This window comes from Moschus berezovskii, chromosome 23, assembly GCF_049115385.1.
Source record: "Moschus berezovskii isolate FMDL1 chromosome 23, NW_MosBer_1.0, whole genome shotgun sequence".
Classification (NCBI taxonomy): Eukaryota; Metazoa; Chordata; class Mammalia; order Artiodactyla; family Moschidae; genus Moschus; species Moschus berezovskii.
In genome coordinates this window covers 39752050-39775747 of record NC_142482.1, presented here as the reverse complement: position 1 = coordinate 39775747, position 23698 = coordinate 39752050, and the positions used below count along the sequence as shown (strand labels likewise).

The 23698-nt window shown below is 45.4% G+C and overlaps 1 protein-coding gene across 1 annotated transcript; it reads left to right on the top strand.

Moving 5' to 3' along the window:
• The first annotated feature begins 4335 nt into the window (after positions 1-4335).
• Positions 4336-8083, top strand: LOC129543113 (BOLA class I histocompatibility antigen, alpha chain BL3-7). Its single transcript, XM_055405982.2, has 8 exons — positions 4336-4488; positions 4801-5070; positions 5294-5569; positions 6472-6747; positions 6866-6970; positions 7397-7429; positions 7568-7615; positions 7779-8083. The coding sequence occupies exons 1-8, from the start codon at positions 4416-4418 to the stop codon at positions 7781-7783; spliced, it is 1086 nt and encodes a 361-aa protein (XP_055261957.2). The 5' UTR covers positions 4336-4415; the 3' UTR covers positions 7784-8083.
• Positions 8084-23698: the final 15615 nt, after the last annotated feature.

Here is a 23698-nt window from a genome sequence, read left to right as displayed (position 1 = left end):
TGCTGTGTGATCTCCCTCGCTGTATCCAGTATAAATCCAACTTGATTGCCCACAGCTTTGCTCCTGGTGGTCTTTGACTGAAGAACATTGAGACATGTTACCTGTTTGCCAAAAAATTTTATGTGTCTTTCCATCAGAATAGGGGCATATGTTTGTATCTTGTGAATGTCTGCTTGACATAGGGAAGATTTATGTGTTTTGATGGCTTTTCATCTTTGGATCATAAAATGCTTCATTCCACAAAAGTAAAAACTTCACGTATATATTTGTCTAGGAGAGAGGTGTCCAAGGGTGAAGGGAAACAGAACTGATGGACTTTGGAGAAAAAGTATAGCAGGAGCAATAAGTGAAAAGTAATAAGGTGGTGGATTCTAATGTTACATCTTCTGCTTCATAACTTTACAACTATGTAAAAGTTCTACGAAGTATTGATATCTGTTGTGTTCAGTTGATAACTTCTGGGTGTCCTTAAGTTTACCAGGTTAAGGAAAACACCAAGAGACCAAGGATTATACCCATTTATCATTATCGGACAACTAGCAGTGATGGGCAGTTTTGAACATTTATGACCTTAAGGTGATAAACTATGGTTTGGCTAATGTCTGAACACTCTATTTATTAAAATACGCATTAAAGAAACTTTCAGAGCATGATGTATTTTAAAGCTATATCTAAAACCTGCACAGACAAATCTATGACTTCACATATTAAGATTATTTTAATGTGCATCAACCTATGAGTCACACAGTATCTTTTAGGGGAAAGAGATAGATTAATTAACAACATTGTAGATATGCATTGACCAATATGCTAGTTAGTAGCCACATATTGCTATTTAAATTAAAATCAATAAAAGTGCTCAGCACAACAGACACTTTAAGGTGCTAAATAGCCTCATGTAGCTACTGGCTACCTGACTGGACAGCACAGATGTAGAAAAATTCTTTCACCACAGAATGTTCTGTTGGAATGGACTGCTCTTCATGATTTGTGGGCCTCAAGTCAGGTGCATCAGACCACGTGAGATGAAAGGGCCAATATCACTTTTCTTAGACACTACGCAGATTTCTGTCTGGGATATGAATGCATATTAAGCTGGTGTGTAGCAAAATCAAACTAGGTTATGAGTGGGTCTGGAGCCTTCAGGTACAAACTATTCCCAATTCCAAAGGGAAAACACATGTCCCCCCACCTCCCTTCCCAAACTGAGGACACTCTCTGGCATCACTTTCTAGAGGGTGGGTTCTCTCCTAGAGAAGCCCAGGGGCAGGGCCCTCAGTTAAGTTTGGGGAGGCAGGGAGTCCAGCTCAGGAAAAAGCATTTTCCAAAATGAAGAGGAGGCAAAGGCAGGGATCAGTTAGGAGATGCCATGGTTTATTCAAAACAGCAGTTCTCAGAGTGTGGTCTGTGGAACCCTTGATGTCACTGAGACCCTTTCATGAGATCCCTGAGGTGAAAACTATTTTCATAGCATCACTCAGATATTATTTGACTTCTCACTATGTTGACATTTGCTTGATGTATAACAGCAGTAATGGAGACTATGGTAGCAAACTGCACTATTAATTATTTTCACCAAAACTTTCTTGTAGAAAAAAAGAAAATTAATAATCAGGTTTGCTTTAAAACATCCAGAATGACACATTAAAAATTCTTATCTGTCCTTAATAAACCAAAATGGAAAAAAATGTGAAAAAGAATATATATATATATATACACATGTATAAGTAAATCACCTTGCTGTACAGCCAAAATTAACATTATAAATCAAGTATCCTTCAATAAAATAAATTTTTAAAAATAAAAAAATAAAAATGCGTATGTTTCCTAATCATCATTCTTAAATACACATTTTAAAAGTATCTCCTGTGATGACGTGGAAAGTATGCACTGAGCACTTCTACTACATTTCAAAGTCTTATGGCCCAAGGAAAAACTCTGTGTGAGCTGAACTACTCTCTTTTTCATGGAAAATGACTGTTATTGGAAGAATGAATGATTCAGAAAGATCTGTATAATTTAGTGAAACAATGTATTACTTTGTAAAAATCTTATTAGTACAAGAGATGTTCAATAGGCTTATAGATTTTAATGTAACAGAATAGAAAATAGTCAATGATATTGTTTCAGGTCCACTGTGGAAAAAAACTTTGAGAAACTACAGTTTGTATCATTTTATTTTTGCATCCAAGATGAACATCCACAACTGTCTGAAAAGATTATTTAAAAAAAATACTCCTACCTATGTGTGGGCTTTTTCACTTTCACACTACAATCAAAATAACAGATTCAATGCAGACGCAAACCTGAAAATCCAGCGGTCTTCTGGTGAAAGAGACAAGAAAGATAATTGAAAAAAATGTATAAAGCTCTATATTTCTCACTACCCTATTTATTTTGGGAAATAGTTATTCATATTAAATGCTTGGCTTATTAACATTATTCTAAATAAACATAAATCTTTAAAGTGTATTATTTGTACTACGGAAAATACACATAGTAGTGGTCACATAATAGTATCCTTGGGGTCCTCACTAATTTGTAAGATTGTGTAAATATTTTAATCAAAATCACAAACAGCCCCAGAGCTAGGACTCGGAGAGACAATGGGACCAAGAGTTCTCGGTGCAGGAAGGGAGTTCAGTACAATCACTCAGTCATGTCAAACTCTTTGTGACCCCACGGACTGCAGCACGCCAGGCCACCCTGTCTATCACCATCTCCTGGAACTTGTTCAGACTCATGTCCATCGATTCAGCGACGCCATCCAACCATCTTATCCTCTGTCATCCCCTTCTCCTCCTACCTTCAATCTTGCCCAGCATCAGGGTCTTTTCCAATGATTCAGTTCATCCCATCAGGTGGCCAAAGTATTGGAGCTTCAGCTTCAGCATCAGTCCTTCCAATGATTTCCTTTAAGACTGATGGTTTGATCTCCTTGCAGTCCAAGGGAATCTCTAGAGTCTTCTCCAACACCACAATTTAAAAGCATCAATTCTTCGGTGCTCAGCTTTATTTAGTAGCTCTAGCTTCCCTGGTGGCTCAGAGGGTAAATCATCTACCTGCAATGCTGGAGACCCGGGTTTGTTCCTTGAGCCAGGAAGATCCCCTGGAGAAGGAAATGGCAACCCACTCCAGTATTCTTGCCTGGAGAATCCCATAGATGGAGGAGCCTGGAAGGCTACAGTCTAAGGGGTCCCAAAGAGTCAAACACAACTCAGCAACTTCACTTTCACTCACATCCATACATGACTACTGAAAAACCATAGCTTTGACTAGACAGACCTTTGTTGGAAAAGTAACGCCTCTACTTTTTAATATCCTGTCTAGGCCCAGCATAGCTTTTCTTCCAAGGAGCAAGCGTCTTTAAATTTCATGGTGGCAGTCACCATCTACAGTGATTTTGGAGCCCCCCAAAATAAAGTCTCTCACTGTTTCCATTGTTTCCCCATTAATTTGCCATGATGTGATGGGACCAGATGCCATGATCTTAGTTTTCTGAATGTTGAATTTTAAGCCAGATTTTTCACTCTCCTCTTTCACTTTCATCAAGAGGTTCTTTAGCTCCTCTTCACTTTCTGCCATAAGGGTGGTTGTCATCTGCATATCTGAGGTTATTGATATTTCTCCCGGCAGTCTTGATTCCAGCTTGTGCTTCATTCAGCCTGGCATTTCACACTATGTACTCTGCATATAAGTTAAGTAAGCAGGTGACAATAAAAAGCCTTGACTATTCCTTTCTTATGTTGTTCCATGTCCAGTTCTGTTGCTTCTTGACATGCATACAGATTTCTCAGAAGGCAGGTCAGGTGGTCTAGTATTCCCATCTCTTGAAGAATTTTCCACAGTTTGTTGTGATCCACACAGTCAAAGGCTTTGGCATAGCTGATAAAGCACAAGTAGATGTTTTCTCTCTCTTGCTTTTTCCATGATCCAGGGGGTGTTTCCATGATCCAGGCACTTTGATCTCTGGCTCCTCGGGCTTTTCTAAATCCAGCTTGAACATCTGAAAGTTCACGGTTCACGTTGAAGCCTGGTTTGGAGAATTTTGACCATTACTTTGCTGGCGTGTGAGATGACTGCAATTATTTGGTAGTTTGAACATTCTACCTAGCAGGAGGGGAGGGATCCAGCAAAGTTCCAGGTCCTCGGAGGGCGAGTCGCTCCGGATCTCAGGGTCAAGGGCAGTGTCTGGGGCTGGGACGCTCCGTGTTGGGGATTCCCCGTCTCCCCGAGTTTCACTTTCTTTCTCACAACCTGTGTCGAACCCTCCTGCCTGGACACTCGTGACGCGGCCCCACTTCTCACTGCCACTGGGTGCCCGGTTTCTAGAAAAACCAATCAGCTTGTCCGCGGATCCCGGTTATAAAGTCTCCACCGACCCGCGGGACTCTGCTTCTTCCCAGACCCAGAGGATGCGAGTCATGGCGCCGCGAACCCTCCTCCTGCTGCTCTCGGGGGTCCTGGTCCTGACCGAGACGCGGGCGGGTGAGTGCGGGGTCGGGAGGGACTGGCCTCTGCGGAGAGGGGCGAGGGGACCGCCCGGGAGTCTGGGGGGCAGGACCCCACGGACGGAGCGACCCTGACGCCCCTGCCCAACCCGCCCCCTCCCCGGTCCCGGCCTGTCCCTCCCTTGCTTCCCGAGCCCTCTTTTCTCCCCTCTCCGGAGTTCGGGCCGGTCTTCGACTGCTTCCATCTCGCTGGCCCTTCGGCCCGTCCTCCCTCCCGGCCCTGTCACCTCGGACCCGAGACCCGCGCCGGGAGGAGGTCGGGCCGGGTCTCACCCCTCCGCGCCCCCAGGCTCCCACTCCCTGAGGTACTTCTACACCGCCGTGTCCCGGCCCGGCCTCGGGGAGCCCCGCTTCATCGCCGTCGGCTACGTGGACGACACGCAGTTCGTGCGGTTCGAGAGCGACGCCCCGGATCCGAGGATGGAGCCGCGGGCGCCGTGGGTGGAGCAGGAGGGGCCCGAGTATTGGGAAGAGCAGACGCAGATAGCCAAGGGCCACGCACAGATTTCCCGAGTGAGCCTGAACAACGTGCGCGGCTACTACAACCAGAGCGAGGCCGGTGAGCGACGCGGGCCCGGGTCCAGGTCGCGACCCCCATCCCCAGGGCCCGGCGGGGTCGCCCCGAGTCTGCGGGTCCGAGGGTCGCCCCGACACTGCGGGTCCGAGGGTCGCCCCGACACTGCGGGACCCGCTCGGCCCCCGCCCGGGAGGAGCCGGCGGGGCTTGACGCGGTTTCATTTTCAGTTTGGGTTTAATCAGCGCGGGTGGTCGGGGCGGGTCAGGGTCTCACACCGTCCAGACGATGTTCGGCTGCGACGTGGGGCCGGACGGGCGCCTCCTCCGCGGGTTCTCGCAGTACGGCTACGACGGCAGAGACTACATCTCCCTGAACGAGGACCTGCGCTCCTGGACCGCGGCCGACACGGCGGCTCGGATCACCAAGAGCAAGTGGGAGGCGGAAGGTGGTGCGGAGGGACTCAGGAACTACCTGGAGGGCACGTGCGTGGACGGGCTCCGCAGATACCTGGAGGCCGGGAAGGACACGCTGCTGCGCGCAGGTACGAGGGGCGCGGGGCCGCCCTGATCTCCCCTCGGGCCGGAGCTGGCTTCCCACGAGGAGCGGAAAATGGGGTCCCTGTGGGAACAGCGCCGCAGGTTCTTATCAGGAGAGGGAGGAATCCGCCCAGCTTTTCGTATTCTGTACAATACAGTCACCAGTGGCCGCACTTCTCTGAAGGACAATCAAGGAATCCAGTGTCTTTGAGGAAGACGCAGGAAACAAACCATCCCTGAAACAGCTGGTCAGCGGTGCCCTTTGACCGTGGCCACCATCTTGTGATCCATGACTTTCTCTCTCAAGGCCTGTTCTCACCCTGAGAGCACCTTATAAAGCCTGACTCCAGCTTTTCTGAGTCATTCAGCCTCCACCAGAGTCAGGACCTTTAGTCTGTATTCTCCCACTCACATTTTTAGAGCACCTATCCTAGTCTCTCGTTCTAGAAATTTCCAAGGACTAATATAGATCATCCCTGATCTCGGAGATGAGTCTGTTATCTAGCTCTTGTGCTGCTTTTTTCAAAACCATGGTCCTGAATGTTCCATAGCTCGGAGGATAAAAAAGTTCATAGTAAGTCTGGGGATCTGATGTACAGCCTGGTGACTATAGTTAATAATAATCCTGTATTGTATACTTTAAAATTGATCTTAATCATTCTCATCATCCCTGTCAAACAGAGCACACATAAGGTAAGTTGATGAATACATTAATTACCTTAACAGTGTACATATTTATCAAAGCAACATGTAGTACACTCTAAATGTGTACAGTTTTTGTTAAGTATACCTCAGTAAAGCTGGGGGAAAAATTCACTGTTCTGTCCTTTCTCAGGATGGTCACATGATGCTGCTTCAGTGACCCATGGAGATAACATAAACTGTGAACTTTCTAATTCTTTCTCAGACCCTCCAAAGGCACATGTGACCCATCACCCCATCTCTCCCCGTGACGTCACCCTGAGGTGCTGGGCCCTGGGCTTCTACCCTGAAGAGATCTCACTGACCTGGCAGCGTGACGGGGAGGACCAGACCCAGGACATGGAGCTTGTGGAGACCAGGCCTTCAGGGGACAGGACCTTCCAGAAGTGGGCGGCCCTGGTGGTGCCTTCTGGAGAGGAGCAGAGATACACGTGCCATGTGCAGCACGAGGGGCTTCAGGAGCCCCTCACCCTGAGATGGGGTAAGGAGGGAGATGGGGCTGGAGCTTCCTCTCAGATAAAGCGGGAACCCTTTAGGACTCAGTTCAGCAAGGTCAGGACTCAAGCCTGAGGTCAGGGCTCCTTCCCTTTCCTCCACAGAACCTCCTCAGACCTCCTTCCTCACCATGGGCATCATTATTGGCCTGGTTCTCCTCATGGTGGCTGTGGTGGCTGGAGCTGTGATCTGGAGGAAGAAGCGCTCAGGTAGGGAAGGGAGGGAGGGATCTGAGTTTTCTTGTCTCACTGGGGGTTTCAAGCCCAGGTAGAAGTTTACCTGCCTGGTTACTGGAAAGTACCCTCCACACACGTGTGGAGTATGGAGCTGATGTTAACATTTTTCTTTGCTAAAGCATGTGTGAAAATGAAAGAGAAAATTTTCCCCTTCCTAATTCCAGTTGGGGACCAGGTTTCCAGCACTTGAAGGTCAGAGGGAGGTGCTTGCAGAGGACAGACCTCCAGGAGGGCAGGTGGCCCAGTCCTTACACGTTTCTTCTCTCTGTGTTCCTGATCCTAGCATGAGTTTTGACCACAGTTCCAGAAAGTTCTCTGGGGTCCAGGACTAGGGGTTCCTCTAGGATCTCATAACTCAGTCTTCATCCTGGCCTCTCACATGTTATTTTCTTCTCACAGGTGAAAAAGGAGGGACGTATACCCAGGCTTCAAGTAAGTATGGAGGGGGTGATCCTGAGACCCTTGTGAGGGTGCAGACAGGAGGCCATGGGGGGTTCACCCTTCTCAAAGTGCCTTCTCTAGTTTCTCTCCTGTGGGTTCTGACCATGTCCTGGTCCTGTTCTCCTCCAGGCAGTGACAGTGCCCAGGGCTCTGATGTGTCTCTCACGGTTCCTAAAGGTGAGACCCAGGAGGGACTAGATTGGAAGGGGGATTAGGGCAGAGGGGACACATTGGGTGGTGGGGATCTTTGAGTGGGACATGTGAGCTTGTGGGGGGCTGTGGAGAATGTCAGCCCTTACATGACTGACCTGAACTGGTTCTTGATTTTTTTCACTCACAGTGTGAGACAGTTGCCTTGGGACTGAGTGATGCTGCATCCTGCTGTGTGACATCAGATCCCTGGACCTCTCTTTCTGCAGCTGCATCTGAACGTGTCTGTGCTCCTATTAACATAATGTGAGGAGTGGGGAGACTGGCCCACCCCTGCCCACCGCGCCCCTCCCCCCCTGACCTGTGTCCTCCTCCCTATCACTGTCCTGCTGCAGCAGAGACCGGGCTGGGCTGTCTCAATCCCTGTCTTTGCTTCATACGCACTGAGTAATGATGTCTTATTTCCTTATTGAAAATAAAATCTGTATATATGAATTTGTTTTTTCTAATTGGTGCCATAAAGGAGGATAGATAATAAAGGTGTTCCGTTCCGTTCAGTCTCTCAGTCGTGTCCGACTCTTTGCGACCCCGTGGACTGTAGCCTACCAGGCTTCTCCGTCCATGGGATTCTCCAGGCAAGAATACTGGAGTGGGTTACCATTTCCTTCTCCAGGGGATCTTCCCAACCCAGGGATCAAACCCGGGTCTCCCGCATTGGAGGTAGACGCTTTAACCTCTGAGGTGAGGATTCCTAAAATTTGAAACAGGAAATAAATTGAAACACTGAGAACCTTCCAGATCCATCCACATGTTTGCTGTGCTGAGTCAGCTGCAGGAGGGACAGGCAGAGGCTGTGAAGAGCTGAGTGTGGACAGGGCTGTGCCCAGTCAGTGATCAGTGCATGGTGGGCTTTGACATGGTCACTCCTGGGCTGGGTCCTCGTCTCTGTTCCTTTGTCCTTGTCCCTTCAGTAAATCCTTGTCCCACCAAGGACCTGTGATCATGGACTCAGAAGTCACCTGGGCCTTGTTGTATCTCCAGGACCATGAGCAGGGTGCATTTCTTAAACGGTTAGCCTGGCATCAGGCCTTGGTCCAATCCTTAGCTCCTGTCATTTTTTATTGTGTTTATATTTTGCTTAATTATTGCTATTATTGTTGTTGGTGTAATAACTGTTCTTTTTCATGTGTAGAGTCCTGGTCTCATTCTTCTCTGGATGACCCCATCTCTGACAGCAGCAGGGAACACTTTGTCTGTCATTGTCCCCACAAGTCCAAGGGGTCACTGCACACAGGATTCTCGGTGGTGTCAAGAGAAAAATTTCAGAGTCATCCAGCTCTTGCCCTCCTTCTAGAGATTTTGCTGGATTCTTTCTAACTTTTCTCCATCTTTTTAAGAAACCACATGCTGGAACTTGCATAGTTTCGTATCTTGACTTAATTCTTGCTGGACCTCTCGCTTCTTTGCAGTCTGCCCCCTCTTCCTCCCTCACATCATCATCTCAACTCATGGATTCAGAAAGCAGAGTCTAATAAAATCACAGCAGGTTGAATATAGGAGCCGGAAGTGAAGGATCTTCCTTTCTGAAGAGATAAAGAGCCTTGTGTGTGGTGTGCAGGCTGATCGGTGTGGGAGGGAAGGGAGTAAAATACAGGCGTCATTGAGGTCAAGCGAATGTATGTTGGGCTGTAACTGCCCCGAGACAGCATGGGGACTGAGATCACATTAATAAAAACACTATCTCTAGAATAGGGAAGCGCTTTACTGACCACTCATTCACCTGATATTTGTTGTGTGACAGAGACATGACACACTATTTTTGCATCTAGGAGAACTCAATGAACTAACAACAGACAAACCTTGTCCGCCATGTGCAATGTGGTCTAGGGAGAAGGGGCAGAGCATGTACTATGAGCCTAGTAAGAAGGGAAGTGTTCCCCTTAGAGGTTGGTAAGTTCTCTGAGCATGGTGACCCAGCATGTAAGTGTGTGGGACAGGGAAGGTGGCTGTGTTACTAGGGTGGACAGTGGGCCTCATTGAAAAGGTGACCTTTAAGTAAAAATGTGAAGGACATGAGGGAATGTCCACCAGGAGGTCTAGGGAAGGTTCTCTCCAGGCAGAGGAGCCTCCAGTGCAAATGCATGAGGGCAGGAGAGTGTCTGTGTTCAAGAGAGAGCCAGGAGGCAGCTGTGGCTGAAGGAAAAGGAATTGCAATGAGATCCCATGTCCAGCCAGATCCTCTGGGCCTCCAGCATATTAGAAGGGTGTTGATTTTATCTCAGTAAGCTATGGAGTTATAGGATGATTGGAACAGAGGAGGACCTGGTGTGACTGCTCTCTAGAAGCGTCAGTCAGGCTGCTGTGCAGAGTCAGGAGGTGAAAGGCAAGGGAGGCAGTAGAGGAGCCTGTAGGAAACAGAGTAGGGTCCAGGGTGGGGATGCTGGTGCTTTTCTGGGCTGTGAGCAGGGAAGATAATGGTAAGTGAGTGGATTCTTGATATATTCTGAAAATGCACTTTACAGCATTTCCTAGTGGATTAAATCTGAGTTATGAGAAAGAATGAAGGAGGACTGAAAAATTTGAGATTTGCAAGTAGTCATGTGGGGCACCTACTGTGGAAATGAGGGGACTCTGGAAGGAGCATATTTGAGGAGGCATCACCATCAGCATTTGGTTTAAGGAAGTGGCAACTGAGTTGGGTTTACTAGTCTAGGGTTTAGGTGAGATGACTTGAGTGGAGAAATAGATGGAAGAGGCGACACCATATAAATGATGTTTAGAGCCTTGAGAACAGATGAGGTCACAGATGAGGGGAGAATTGACTACAGAAGCAGAAGAATGAGGACTGAATCCTGAATCCCCAGCACATGGGAACTGATCAGACCACATACCTGAGCAGACGGCACCATTCTGACACCGCGTCTAGATGGCACATGGAAAGGGGTCCTTAGCAAGGTTTTCTGTCTATTGGAAGAAGCTGTTTGCCTTCTACCAAGATCATCAAGTGTGAAATTCCTTCCATTTGGGAAGATGGTACAGATTCTGGGGTTAGTGAAGGACATGAATGAATGTCCCTCACCTGCACTCCGCTTAGAGACAGAAGGTCTGGAATAGACTTACAGCCTGGTTGGTGCTGATCTTCAGATCACACATTTCATAGCAAGAACACAGATCTGGATTCCCACCTGGCTGTGCACCAGTCTCCCCCGTACGGCATTTTCCATAGTAGATTCCTGGACTCTGTGCCCTACACTCTCAGATGGTGGATCTGGGAAGAGTCCTGAGTATTTCGTAACGATCTCTACAAGCAGTCCTGAGCAAACTGGGATCCACTGACGTTAAAGATCAGAGAACGATTAAGGTGTGGAGGGGTCTTAAACACACATTTAAATATTTTTTTCCTGAGAGGAAAAAGACAAAACATTTGGTGCCAGTTACATGTTGTTTCTGCCGTGTGCTATCGCCAGGCTGAAAATTTGGAAGTGATTATCAGCTCACCATAAAGAGAGTCTCTGAGTTGCTAAGAGAGTAGATCTAAATTTTCTCCACACATGCAGAAGAGGTAATTATGTGACATGATTCAGTTGTCCGATAAAGGTATGGTGGTGATTATTTTGCAGTACAGAGTGCATCAAATCAACAATTGTACACTATAAACTGACTCAATATTATATATCAATCATAATAAAGCAGCAGAAAAAGTCTCTGAATCCCTGCCCTTTGAGATTTTCCTACATGGTATTCTTAGGTACTTCTGGGTGAGGGAAAAAAAGATTTCAAATTGTTCTAAATGGAACAGTGAGAGGCACACTTGTAGTTTTGTGTTTATTTCAGGGAAAACCTCTGAACAGCCCTGAGCCACAGCCAGGAACAGAATCCTCAGTCCCACCCGGGTTGGGTCCCACATAGGAACCCCTTCCTCTGCAGGAGAGCACAGGTACCACTGTTTACAGCCCTGTCGGCCCTGATGCTGGACAATGGACCCTGTGGCTAGACCTGCTCTCTGCTGCTCCTGACACCAGGCCAACACACTGCCACCTCTGCCACGTATGCCATGTGTGCCTAAAGCATTCAGTGCAGTTCCAGTCTCTCTGTGGCACCATGTCCTAAGTAAGAGTCCAGCATGTGGTAACCTGCCTGGTGGAGCCTCAGCTTCTTTCTCCCTGAAAGAATATTTAAGAAGCAAGGTTTTCTGTCTAATGGAGGAAGCTGTTTGCCTTCTACCAAGATCATCAAGTGTGAAATTCCTTCCATTTGGGAAGATGGTACAGATTCTGGGGTTGAAGAAGGAGAGTGAGGGAGGGGAAAAGAAGGACAAATTTCAATTTTTTGGAGCAGTAATCTAGATCAGAACTTGGTCTGCTACATTGTAACCAGTCAGGTTGGATGACTGAATCAATGATGTCTTTCAGCTTCTTCTGTGATGTTGCATTATGAGGACCACTTTCTGTCTACTCTAGTTTATACTCTCAGATACGCGGAGTGCACTTCTGAATGATGACATGATTACTCAAAATGTCCTCCAGCTGCCGTTGTCTTTTTCCAGACTTAAAAAAGGAGATCTATAAGTCTTCATGGGACCCATGCATATATGCTGACATTTTATTGCATGTCAATTTTATAAGTTAGGAAATGCCAAAGAAAGGCAATGCCAAAAAAGTTCAAACTACTGCCCAATAGCACTCATCTCACATGCTAGCAAAGTAACGCTCAAAATTCTCCAAGCTAGGCTTCAACAGTATGCGAACCTAGAACTTCCAGATGTACAGCTGGATTTAGAAAAGACAGAGGAACAGAGATCAAAGTGCCAATATCTGTTGGATTATAGAAAAAGCAAGAGAGTTCCAGAAAAACATCTACATCGGCTTTATTGACTACACCAAAGCCTTTGACTGTGTAGATCACTAGGAACTCTGGAAAATTCTTCAAGAGATGGGAATACCAGAACACCTTACCTGCATCCTGAGAAACCTGTATGCAGGTCAAGAGGCAACAATTAGAACCGGACATGGAACAACAGACTGGTTCCAAATTGGGAAAGGAGTATGTCAAGGCTATATATTGTCACCCTGCTCATTTAACTTATATACAGAGTGAAAAGTGAAGGTGAAAGTGCCTCAGTCGTGTCTGACTCTTTGCGACCCCATGGACTGTCCATGGAATTCTCTAGACCAGAATACTGGAGAGGGTAGCCTTTCCTTTCTCCAGGGGATCTTCCTAACCCAGGAATCGAATTGGGGTCTCCTGCATTGCAGGTGGATTCTTTACCAACTGAGCTATCAGGGAAGCCCTAGCTGCAGAGTACATCATGCAAAATGCTGGGCTGGATGAAGCACAAGCTGGAATTAAGATTGCTGGAAGAAATATCAATAACCACAAATATGCAGATGACAACCACCCTTATGGCAGAAAGCGAAGAGGAACTGAGGATGTTCTTGATGCAAGTGGAAGAGGAGAGTGAAAAAGTTGGCTTAAAACTCAACATTCAGAAAACTAAGATCATGGCATCCGATCCCATCACTTCATGGCAAATAGATAGGGAAACAATGAAAACATTGACAGATTTTATTTTGGGGGGCTCCAAAACCACTGAAGATGGTGACTGCAGCCATGAAATTAAAAGATGCTTGCCGCTTTGAAGGAAAGCTTTGACCAACCTAGACAGCATATTAAAAAGCAGAGACATTACTCTGCAAACAAATGTCCGTCTAGTCAAAGCTTGGTTTTTCCAGTAGTCATGTAGGGATGTGAAAGTTGGACCATAAAGAAGGCTGAGCACCAGAGAATTGATGCTCTTGAACTGTGGTGTTGGAGAAGACTCTTGAGAGTCCCTTGGACTGCAAGGAGATCCAAGCAATCCATCCTAAAGGAAATCAGCCCTGAATATTCATTGGAAGGATTGATGCTGACGCTTAAGTTCCAATACCTGGCCACCTGAGGCGAAGAACTGACTCATTGGAAAAGACCCTGATGCTGGGAAAGATTGAAGGCAGCAGGAGAAGGGGACAACAGAGGATGAGGTGGTTGGATGGCATCACCAACTCAATGGACATGAGTTTGAGTAAACTCCGGAAGTTGATGATGGATGGGGAAGCCTGCTATGCTGCAGTCCATTGGGTTGCAAAGAATCAGATATGACTGAGCGACCGAACTGAACTTTAGTATTTCTTTGTATATGCATTTTGCTGGGGAAAATATCTATAAAATTGATCAATTTACATGTGCCCCACACAAATGTCTTTTAAAAGTACTAGACCTGAAGCTATAATCTCTAGTCCATGAGGACTAAAAATCCAATACTGTTAGCAGATCCCATGACATGAAAAAATGCTCATCTTCTGGGCAATTACCAGTCTGGGTCAAGATCAGGTAGTTTACTTGCTAATGCTCACTTTCAGTGTCTGTATGTTTCTTACTGTGAGCTGATAACAGGCATGTCACAAGCCAGCGCTGGCTCACAGAAGAGATAAAGTATCATTGGTTTAGGTGGACTTGTATTCTGACAACCACCCTGGTGCCACAAAAATAGCAGGATTGAAAAAATAAGCCTTGGAGATTCCATTTTTAGTAACATGGTTGGCCTGGTTTTAAGGCTTACTTGTCCAGTGAAAGCAAATAAAAATAATAGAATAAGTATCAAAATCTTCCATAAGTACAGTACCAAGAGAATAAATGTTTAGGCTAAAATATAAACGTGGGCAATATTTCAGAGGGAGAAGCTATTTTTATCCTTAGGGCATTAGCCAAATCTTGGAAAAACCTTACATTTGGTTTTCTCCAGCTTATGAGCTATAATAGGACATGTGACCCAGAGCTTATTCATGTGGAGAGCATAAGTGACATCCCCTCCTTGAAAATCCAGAAACCAAGATTCGTATCCTCGGAGAGGATATGGAGAGTTTGGAACCATGGAACCTGCTAGTGGGAATATAAAACAGTGTAGGAAAATAGTCTGGAAGTTCCTCCAAGTATGAACCTAGTGTTGCTCTGCTGCTGCTGCTGCTGCTAAGTCACTCCAGTCGTGTCCGACTCTGTGTGACCCCATAGACGGAAGCCCACCAGGCTCCCCCGTCCCTGGGATTCTCCAGGCAAGAACACTGGAGTGGGTTGCCATTTCCTTCTCCAATGTGTGAAAGTGAAAATTGAAAGTAAAGTCGCTCAGTTGTGTCCGACCCCTAGCAACCCCACGGACTGCAGCCTACCAGGCTCCTCCATCCATGGGATTTTCTAGGCAATAGTACTGGAGTGGCTTGCCATTGCCTTCTCCGAGTGTTGCTCTAGGACTCACAAATTCCATTCCTAGGTATTTACCTTGGAGAAATGAAAATGGTAGTCCACACTACCATGTTTATAGCAGCATTAATCATGATAGCCAAACAGCAGAAATACCTCAAATCTCCATCCCTTCATGAATGAATGAGTAAAAGCAGTACATACAAACCTGCATTGGAAAATTAGTTGAAAATGAAAGAAGGAAGTACAGATGTCTAGTACACGGATGCATAGAATGGGTGTACCTTGAATACATTATGCTCTGCAAAATAAAACAAGAATAAAAAATCATACTAATTGTTGGATTTTATTTGTAGGGTTTATAAGCAAATCCCTTTAGGCAGAAGGTAGTTTAGTGTTTGTCTAGAGATGAGGGAAATGTTGAAGGGAAATAGGGGCTGACTGCCCAGGAATAAACTGGTACCTCAATGCATGCATGCGGGCTCAGTTGTTCATTCATGTCCAGCTCTTTGGGACCCCTTGGACTGTAGCCTGCCAGGCTTCTCTGTCCATGGAATTCTCCAGGCAAGCATACCGGAGTGAGTTGCCATTTCCTTCTCCAGGAGATCTTCCTAACCCAGGGATTGAACCCGTGTCTCTTGATTCTCCTGCATTGCAGGGGGATTTTTACCACTGAGCCACCTGGGAAGTTGGTACCTGGATAGCAATATTCTAAAAACTCTTCTGGGTGATTAAAACCTTTCAACATTGATTGTGGCAATGGTCACACCTCTCTGTGCATACACTATAACTGATTCTTTTCAATGGGTGAATTATATTTCAATATTTTTGGGAAGATCCCCTGGAGAAAGGAATGGCTACCAACTCCAGTATTCTGGCCTGGAGAATTCCATGGGCTGTATAGTCCATGGGGTTGAAAGACTCGGACACGACTGAGCAACTTTCACTTAAAATTGTTCTAACAAATGCTATGTTGTTGCTGCTCAGTCGCATAGTCCTGTCTGACTCTTTCTGACCCCATGGACTGCAGCATGCCAGGCTTCCCTGGCATTCACCATCTAATGCAGTCTGCCCAAGTTCATGTCCATTGCATCGGTGATGCCATTCTGCCATCTCATCCTCTGAGGCCCTCTTCTTCTGCCCTCAATCTTTCCCAAAATCAGGGACTTTTCCAATGAGTCGGTTGTTCACATAAGGTGACCAAAATACTGGAGGTTCAGCTTCAGCATCAGTCCTTCCAATAAGTATTCAGAGTTGACTTCCTTTAAGACTGACTGATCTCTTTGTTGTCCAAGGGACTCTCAGCAGTCTTCTGCAGCACCACAGTTTGAAAGCATCAATTCTCTGGCGCTCTGTCTTCTTTATAGTGCAGCTCTCACAACCATACCTGACCATTGGGAAGACCATAGCCTTGACTATACGGACCTTTGTTGGCAGAGTAATGTCTCTGCTTTTCAACACACTGTCTAGGATTGTCATAGCTTTCCTGCCAAGAAGCGATCACATTCTGATTTTATGGATGCAGTCACTATCTGCAGTAATTTTTGAGCTGAAGAAGAGGAAATCTTTCTGTAGAAAGCTCTTAAAGAGATGGGGGGACCAGACAACCTTATCTGCCTCCTGAGAAACCTGTATGTGGGTCAAGAAGCAACAATTAGAATGCTGTGTAGACAGGATGGAGAAAGTATGACAAGGTGACAACACAGCTTTCCACAGTTTGTTATGATCCACACAATCAAAGGCTTTAGTGTAGTCGATGAAACAGAGGTAGATGTTTTCCTGAAATTCCCTTGTTTTCTCTGTAATCCAGCAAATGTTGGCAATTTGATGTCTGGTTCCTCTGTCTTTTCTAAACTCAGCGTGGACATCTGGAATTTCTTGGTTCACATTATCCTGAGGCTTAACATACAAGATTTTAAATATGACCTTACTAGCATGGGTTGTAGTTCAGTTGCTCAGTCTGACTCTTTGTGACCCCATGGACTGCAACACACTAGGCTTCCCTGTCCTTCACCATCTCCCGGAGTTTGCTCAAACTCATGTCCATTGAGTCGGTGATGCCATCCAATTATCTCATCCTCTGTCATCCCCTTCTCTTCTTGCCTTCAATTTTGCCCAGTGTCAGGGTCCTTCCTAACGTAGTCGGCACTTTGCATCAATCAGGTAGCCAAAGTATTGGAGCTTCAACTTTAGCATCAGTCCTTCCAATGAATATTCAGGGTTGATTTCTTTTAGGATTGACTGGTTTGATCTCCTTACAGTCCCAGAGACACTCAAGAGTCTTCTCCAACCCCACAGTTTGAGAGCATCAGTTCTTTGGCACTCAGCCTTCTTTATGCTCCAGCTTTCACATCCCTACATGATTACGGGATAAACCATAGCTTTGACTAGATGGAACTTTGTTGGCAAAGTAATGTCTCTGCTTTTGAATATGCTGTCTAGGTTGGTCATAGCTTTTCTTCAAAGGAGCAAGCATCTTTTAATTGCATGGCTGCAGTCACCATCTGCAGTGATTTTGGAGCCCAAGAAAATAAAATCCATCACTGTGTCTATTGTTTCCCCATCTATTTGCCCTGAAGTGATAGGACTGGATGCCATGATCTTAGTTTTCTGAATGTTGAGTTTTAAATCAGCTTTTTAACTCTCCTCTTTCACCTTCATCACAAGGCTCTTTAGTTCCTCTTCGCTTTCTGCCATAAGGGTGGTGTCATCTGCATATTTGAGGTTATTGATATTTCTCCCTGCAATCTTGACTCCAGCTTTGCTTCATCCAGCCTGGAATTTCACATGATGTACTCTGCATATAAGTTAAATAAGCAGGGTGACCATATACAGCCTTAATGTACTCCTTTCTTGATTTGGAATCAGTCTGTTGTTCCACGTCCAGTTATAACTGTTGCTTCCTGGCCTGCATACTGGTTTTGCAGGAGGCGAGTAAGGAAGTCTGGTATTTCCATCTCTTTGAGAATTTTTCACAGTTTGTTGTAATCCACACAAAGGTTTTAGTGTTGTCCATGAAGCAGAAGTAGATGTTTATCTGAAGTTCTCTTGCTTTTTCTATGATCCAAAGGATGTTGGCGCGTTGACCTCTGGTTCCTCTGCCTTTTCTAAATCCAGCCTGAACATCTGCATGGGAAATGAGTGCAACTGTCTCACAGTTTGAACATTCTTTAGTACTGCCTTTCTTGGGAACTGGGATGAGAATTGACCTCTTCCAGTCCTGTGGCCACGGCTGGGTCTTCCAGATTTGCTGACATATTCAGTGCAACACTTTGAAAGCATCATACTTTAGGGTTATGAATAGTTCTACTGGAATTCCATTGCATCCATTAACTTTATTGACAGCAGTGCTTCCTAAGGCCTGCTTGACTTCACACTCCAGAATGTCTGCTCTGGGTGACTGACCACATCATCATGGATATCCGGTTCATTAAGATCGTTTTTGTACAGTTTTTCCGTGTATTCTTTCCATCTCTTTTTGATCTCTTCTGCTTTCACTAGGTCTCAGCCATTTCTCTCTTTTATTGTGCCCATCTTTGGGAAAAATGTTTCCTTGAAATTTTCAATTTTCTTGAAGAGATCTCTAGTCTTTCCCCTTCTGTTTTTTCCTCTGTTTTTAAGCATTGTTCATTGAAGAAGGCCTACTTGTCTCTCCTTGTTATTCTCTGGGACTCTGCATTTGGTTGGGTGTATCTTTCCCTTTCTCCCTTGCTTTTCACTTCTTTCTTCAACTATTTCTAAAAAATCCTCAGATAACCATCTGCCTTCTTGCTTTTCTTTTGACTTGGGATGGATTTGTTCACTGCTCCTGTACAGTATTACACACCTCTGTCCATAGTTCTTCAGGCGCACTGTTTATTAGATCTAATCTCTTGAATCTATTCATCACCTTCACTGCATATTTGTCGAGGATTTGATTTAAGTCATATCTGACTGGCCTAGTGGTTTTCCCCTGTTTCTTTGGCTTAAGCCTGAATTTTGCTATAAGAAGCCGATTTATCTGAGCCACAGTCAGCTCCAGGTCTTGTTTTTGCTGACTATATACAGCTTCTCCATCTTCAACTACAAAGAATGTAATCAATTTGATTTCAGTATTGATCATTTGGTGATGTTCATGTGTAAAGTCATCTCTTGTGATGAAAAGAAAGGTGTTTGCTATGACCAGTGAATTCTCTTTTAGAATTCAGTAAGCCTTTGCCCTGATAATTTTGTACTCCAAGGTCTGCCTGTTAGTTCAGGTGACACTTGACTTCCTACTTTTGCATTCCAGTCCACAGTGATGAATACATTTTTTTGGTGTTAGTTCCAGGAGGTCTTCTAAGTCTTAATAGAACTGATCAACGTCAGCTTCTTCAGCATCAACAGTAGGGGCATAGATTTGGATTACCATGAAGTTGAATGGCCTGCCTTGGAAACAAACCAAGATCATTCTGTCATTTTTGAGGTTGCTCCCAAGTACTGCATTTCAGACTCTTTTGTTGATAATGAGAACTACTCCATTACTTCTGTGGGATTCTTGCTCACAGCAGTAGATACAATGGTCATTTGAATTAAATTTGCCCTTTCCTATCCATTTAAGTTCACTGATTCCTAAGATGTTGATGTTTATTCTTACCATCTCCTGCTTGTCTGTGTCCAACTTACCTTGACTCACAGACCTGATATTCCAGGTTCCTATGCAGTACTGTTCTTTGCAGCATCAGATTTTATTTTCATCACCTGACACATCCACAACTGAACTTCACTTCTGCTTTGGCCCAGCCGCTTCATTCTTTCCGGGGCTATTAGTGGTTCTCCACTCTTCCCCTGTAGTATATTGAACACCTTCTAACCTGGGGGACTCATCTTTTGTTGTCATACCTTTTTGTCTTTTAATACAGTTCATAAGGTTCTCATGGCAATTATACTGGGTTGGTTTGCCATTTCCTTCTCCAGTGGATCATGTTTTGTCAGAACTCTCCACAATGACCCATCCGTCTTGGGTGGCCCTACACAGCATGGTTCATAGCTTCACTTCAAGCCCCTTTGCCACAACAAGTGCTATGGCTCATGTTGAACGAAGCATCAATGCCTGAACCACCGTGGCAATTGTACAGAAAGTCATGAAAAAACTCAGAGAAGTAGGCATGCTGGTATAAAAACAAAACTGGGAGAGAAAAAAAAAAAAAACCCAGGTAAATATTTCCAAAAGGAAAGTGTTTATCAGGCAACAGGGAATGAACAAGTGAGCAGTATTAACCTCGCCATCCTGTGCAGGCAGAGCTGATCTAGCAGATAACACTACAGCAGCAGCGGGGATAATAGGATCCCAGGAAGCAGGGGAAGAGGTGACAGCAAGGCAGGAACAAGGACCAAAGTTTTGAATTAACCAACAATGTCAGGATAGAAGCGGGATATTCTAACTATAAGGGGTTTATGGAAATGGTTAACAGATTGTGAGGTTTCTAGAGGCAAGGTAGAGGGACAGGCAACAAGAGTGTTGCTTAGTATTATATTAATAGATCAAAATGAATGAGTTGATCTAAGGTTAGAATGAGATGGCTAAGGTTAGTTGCCTAATAGAAAGTTACCATCGTTTATCTAGTTTCCAGACCTCACACCCAGAACTCAATTGCTGAAGAGAACCTAAGCACCCTGAGGACATCCTCTGCAATACGGAGCAATTGTGTTCAACAGTAAGTCCCCACATCATTCCATGTGGGTGCCAATGGGCATTGTCCTTATTTCACTCACTGATGAAAGGGAAAATCTAGATCCTTCTGGGTGCATGGATACCAGTCAAATTTGACCCTGATACCTGCCGCAATCATGAATCCCCAGTATAAGTGAGGCATATTTTGAACAAAAATATTGTGCATCCTGTCTTATGGCCATATATATCTCACGGCTTCTCTGTGTCTACACACCCTCTTGGTGGCAATTTCTCAACCTAGAGTCACGGCTATAGACACATTTAGAGTTGGCAAGAACCCACATGTTGATTTTTGAGTGGGTGTGTGTGTGAGTAAAAAAGCTTTTAGTAAGAAAGGTTTAGTGGAAGACCCTGAAAAAGCCTTCAAAGCTCAGCCAAGACAGAGTATTAAAAGCAATATTGTGTCCTGGGGATAATGAAAGAAGTTAATGTCATCCTCAAATACCTACAGGATGGAAGCGTGGTGGTCACATCATATAGCAGTTAATTCTCCACTGTGGTTCTTGCAGAAACTGGCACGATAGTTGCCAGTACAGTAAGACAACTGTACCTCTCAACTCGGCTACTTTCTTTTCGTTTCCTACCTTTATAATTCTACCTACAATGTTCTCTCTTTTAATTCCAAATAACCTGGAAGATTGCCCTAGTATTTTTGGAAAATAATTTTGATCTGGATACCTGTGGAGTGAGTCCCAAAACAGTGGACATGGACTCTCTACTTATTTAAGTCTCTGCATTCCTACCCTTAATTCTTTGCGAAACTACGTGGTCAGATGATCCCAAATCATCCTGTGGTTGGCAGATCTAAGGTGCTCCCAGTGTTCCCTCCTCTGGTAGCCATGCCCCTGTATAATACTTTTGGAACATCAGCTGGACTAGTGACTCTCTGGTAACAATTAGGAGATTAATAAACGTACATTTTGGGATCAAGGGGAAAAAAGATATGAGGGACCCGTGCATGCACATTATTTTCTGTTCGCCATGTGCCTCACTGGTACTGGGGATTCAGCTGTCTCGGGACTGGCTGTGCAGCCCAGGCTGGGGAAGCAGAGATTCCCGAAGGAGGATAGGTGACCTGCACTCCTTTCCTCCCTGAGAAGTTCCTCCTCTAGGCCTCAGCCTCCACAGGCTCCGCCCTCAGACAGGAGGACGGGGAGAAAGAGACCACCAGCAGAGATCTCATCCTGTCTAGGATGTGAAAACTGTCTGCAAAGAGGACAGGAAGGAAAGTGAAGAGACAAACGCCCCCAAATGGATACCTGGTGACCAAACCCTCACCTGTCAGACCCCACGGCTGGGAAGATGAGGAGGGTAACATCTCCAGTCTCCCTGTGCTGCCCCCACCCCCAGCCCAGCTCTCCCTTCCTCCAGCTCACAGTAATGTCCCAGGAGCCAAGGGTGACACTGAAAATACATCTCTGCTCATCTCAGAAAAGACCATCATGAACACATACTCCTGGGAATCCTGTTCTCCCGATATGTATTAATTCACTCTGTGCAGCCGATCCCAAGTAACACTGGTCTCACAGGAAGGAACCTGGTGTGTGTCTCCCAGGACAGTGAGGCAGGGAGTTCCAGGGCTGCTAGGGTGGCCCTGCAGGGCTGCGTGGGTTTCCCTGGTGGCTCAGATGGTAGAGAGTCCGCCCCCCAATGCAGGAGACTCAGGTTCGATACCTGTGTTGGGAAGATCCCCTGGAGAAGGACATGGCAACCCACTCCAGTATTCTTGCCTAGAGAATCCCATGGACAGAGGAGACTGGAAGGTTACAGTCCATGGGGTTGCAAAGAGTCAGACATGACTGAGTGGCTAACACCTTAATGCGCAGCCCTGCAGCACGAGGTTTTCCAGGCATGCAGGTCCCTGTGACCTTTCCTCTCTGCTCTCCCTGGGACGTCGCTCTTGTTGGCATGACCCAAGGAATCTAAGACCATGTCGTTTGGGAGCAACCAGGGAAAGCAGGGAAGGAGGAAAAGTTTCTTCCCTTGAAGATCAAAATTCAAAAATTTACATCTCCTTCATTATATTAGCCAGAAATTAACCACGAAGAAAAGTAGCCTCAGAAAGATTGGAAAATGAGTATATTTTACATCTGGGTGACATTATCTAGAAAAAATTTCTATTACTACGGAAGATGGAGGATTTTTCCTATACTTAAAAGTTTAAAATCAGCAGTGGAGAATCACTATTATCAGTATCTTAAACTGAACTAGATTTGTATTTTAAAAATAGAGTAATCTCAGACTATATTGCTAATTAATAACAAAGTTATAGATAGAATGTGTGGAAAATACCACCTTATAAAATGGACTCTCTCTCTAGAAGACTGCCTAAACTAGTAATACTTATCTTGTCCAGAGATGCAATGTGGAAAGATGTTGGATGGGACGGAGGAGGAAATTTACTTTTCACTGTAACCCTTTGTGTCATATGAACTTTTTAGACTTTATGCCTGTATTAGTCAGTTGAAGAAAACCCCACACCGATTTGCTAATCATTTGTTATGTAGTCACTATATGTCAGGCTCCGTAATGGGTCTCAGTGAGTGACACACCGAGGGATTCACAGTGGGGTGGAATGAGATGTAAATGCAACATAGTCTATAATTAGTTTTTGGGAAACAGCTTCCAGGAGGGAGGGAACTGATGGAGAACTTACTGTGTGCCAGGAGTGGCGCCCCCTGCTGGGGACATGAAGAAAACTGATGTCTATGTTCTGGTGACCTCAACCTCTCACCCTGATGAGAGTCAGGGCGGGCCCATGACTTCCCTTCCGTTAAGTTCAGTTCAGTCGCTCAGTCGTGTCCGACTCTCCGCGACCCCATGAATCACAGCACGCCAGGCTTCCCTATCCATCACCAACTCCTGGAGTACACTCAAACTCATGTCCACAGAGTTGGTGATGCCATCCAGCCATCTCATTCTCTGTCGTCCCCTTCTCCTCCCGCCCCCAACCTTCCCCAGCATCAGAGTCTTTTCCAGTGAGTCAACTCGTCGCATGAGGTGGCCAAAGTATTGCAGTTTCAGCTTTAGCATCAGTCCCTCCAATGAACATCCAGGATTGATCTCCTCTAGAATGGACTGGTTGGATCTCCTTGCAGTATAAAGGACTCTCAAGAGTCTTCTCCAGCACCACCACTCAAAAGCATTGATTCTTCGGCGATCAGCCTTCTTCACAGTCCAACTCT

What these genes read in the sequence shown, in the direction of transcription:
- LOC129543113 (XM_055405982.2), top strand. Translation starts at nt 4,416, where the DNA reads ATGCGAGTCATGGCGCCGCGAACCCTCCTCCTGCTGCTCTCGGGGGTC. An exon ending in CCTGACCGAGACGCGGGCGG is followed by an intron (nt 4,489 to 4,800) that starts GTGAGTGCGGGG and finishes CCGCGCCCCCAG; the next exon opens with GCTCCCACTCCCTGAGGTAC. An exon ending in GACGTATACCCAGGCTTCAA is followed by an intron (nt 7,430 to 7,567) that starts GTAAGTATGGAG and finishes GTTCTCCTCCAG; the next exon opens with GCAGTGACAGTGCCCAGGGC.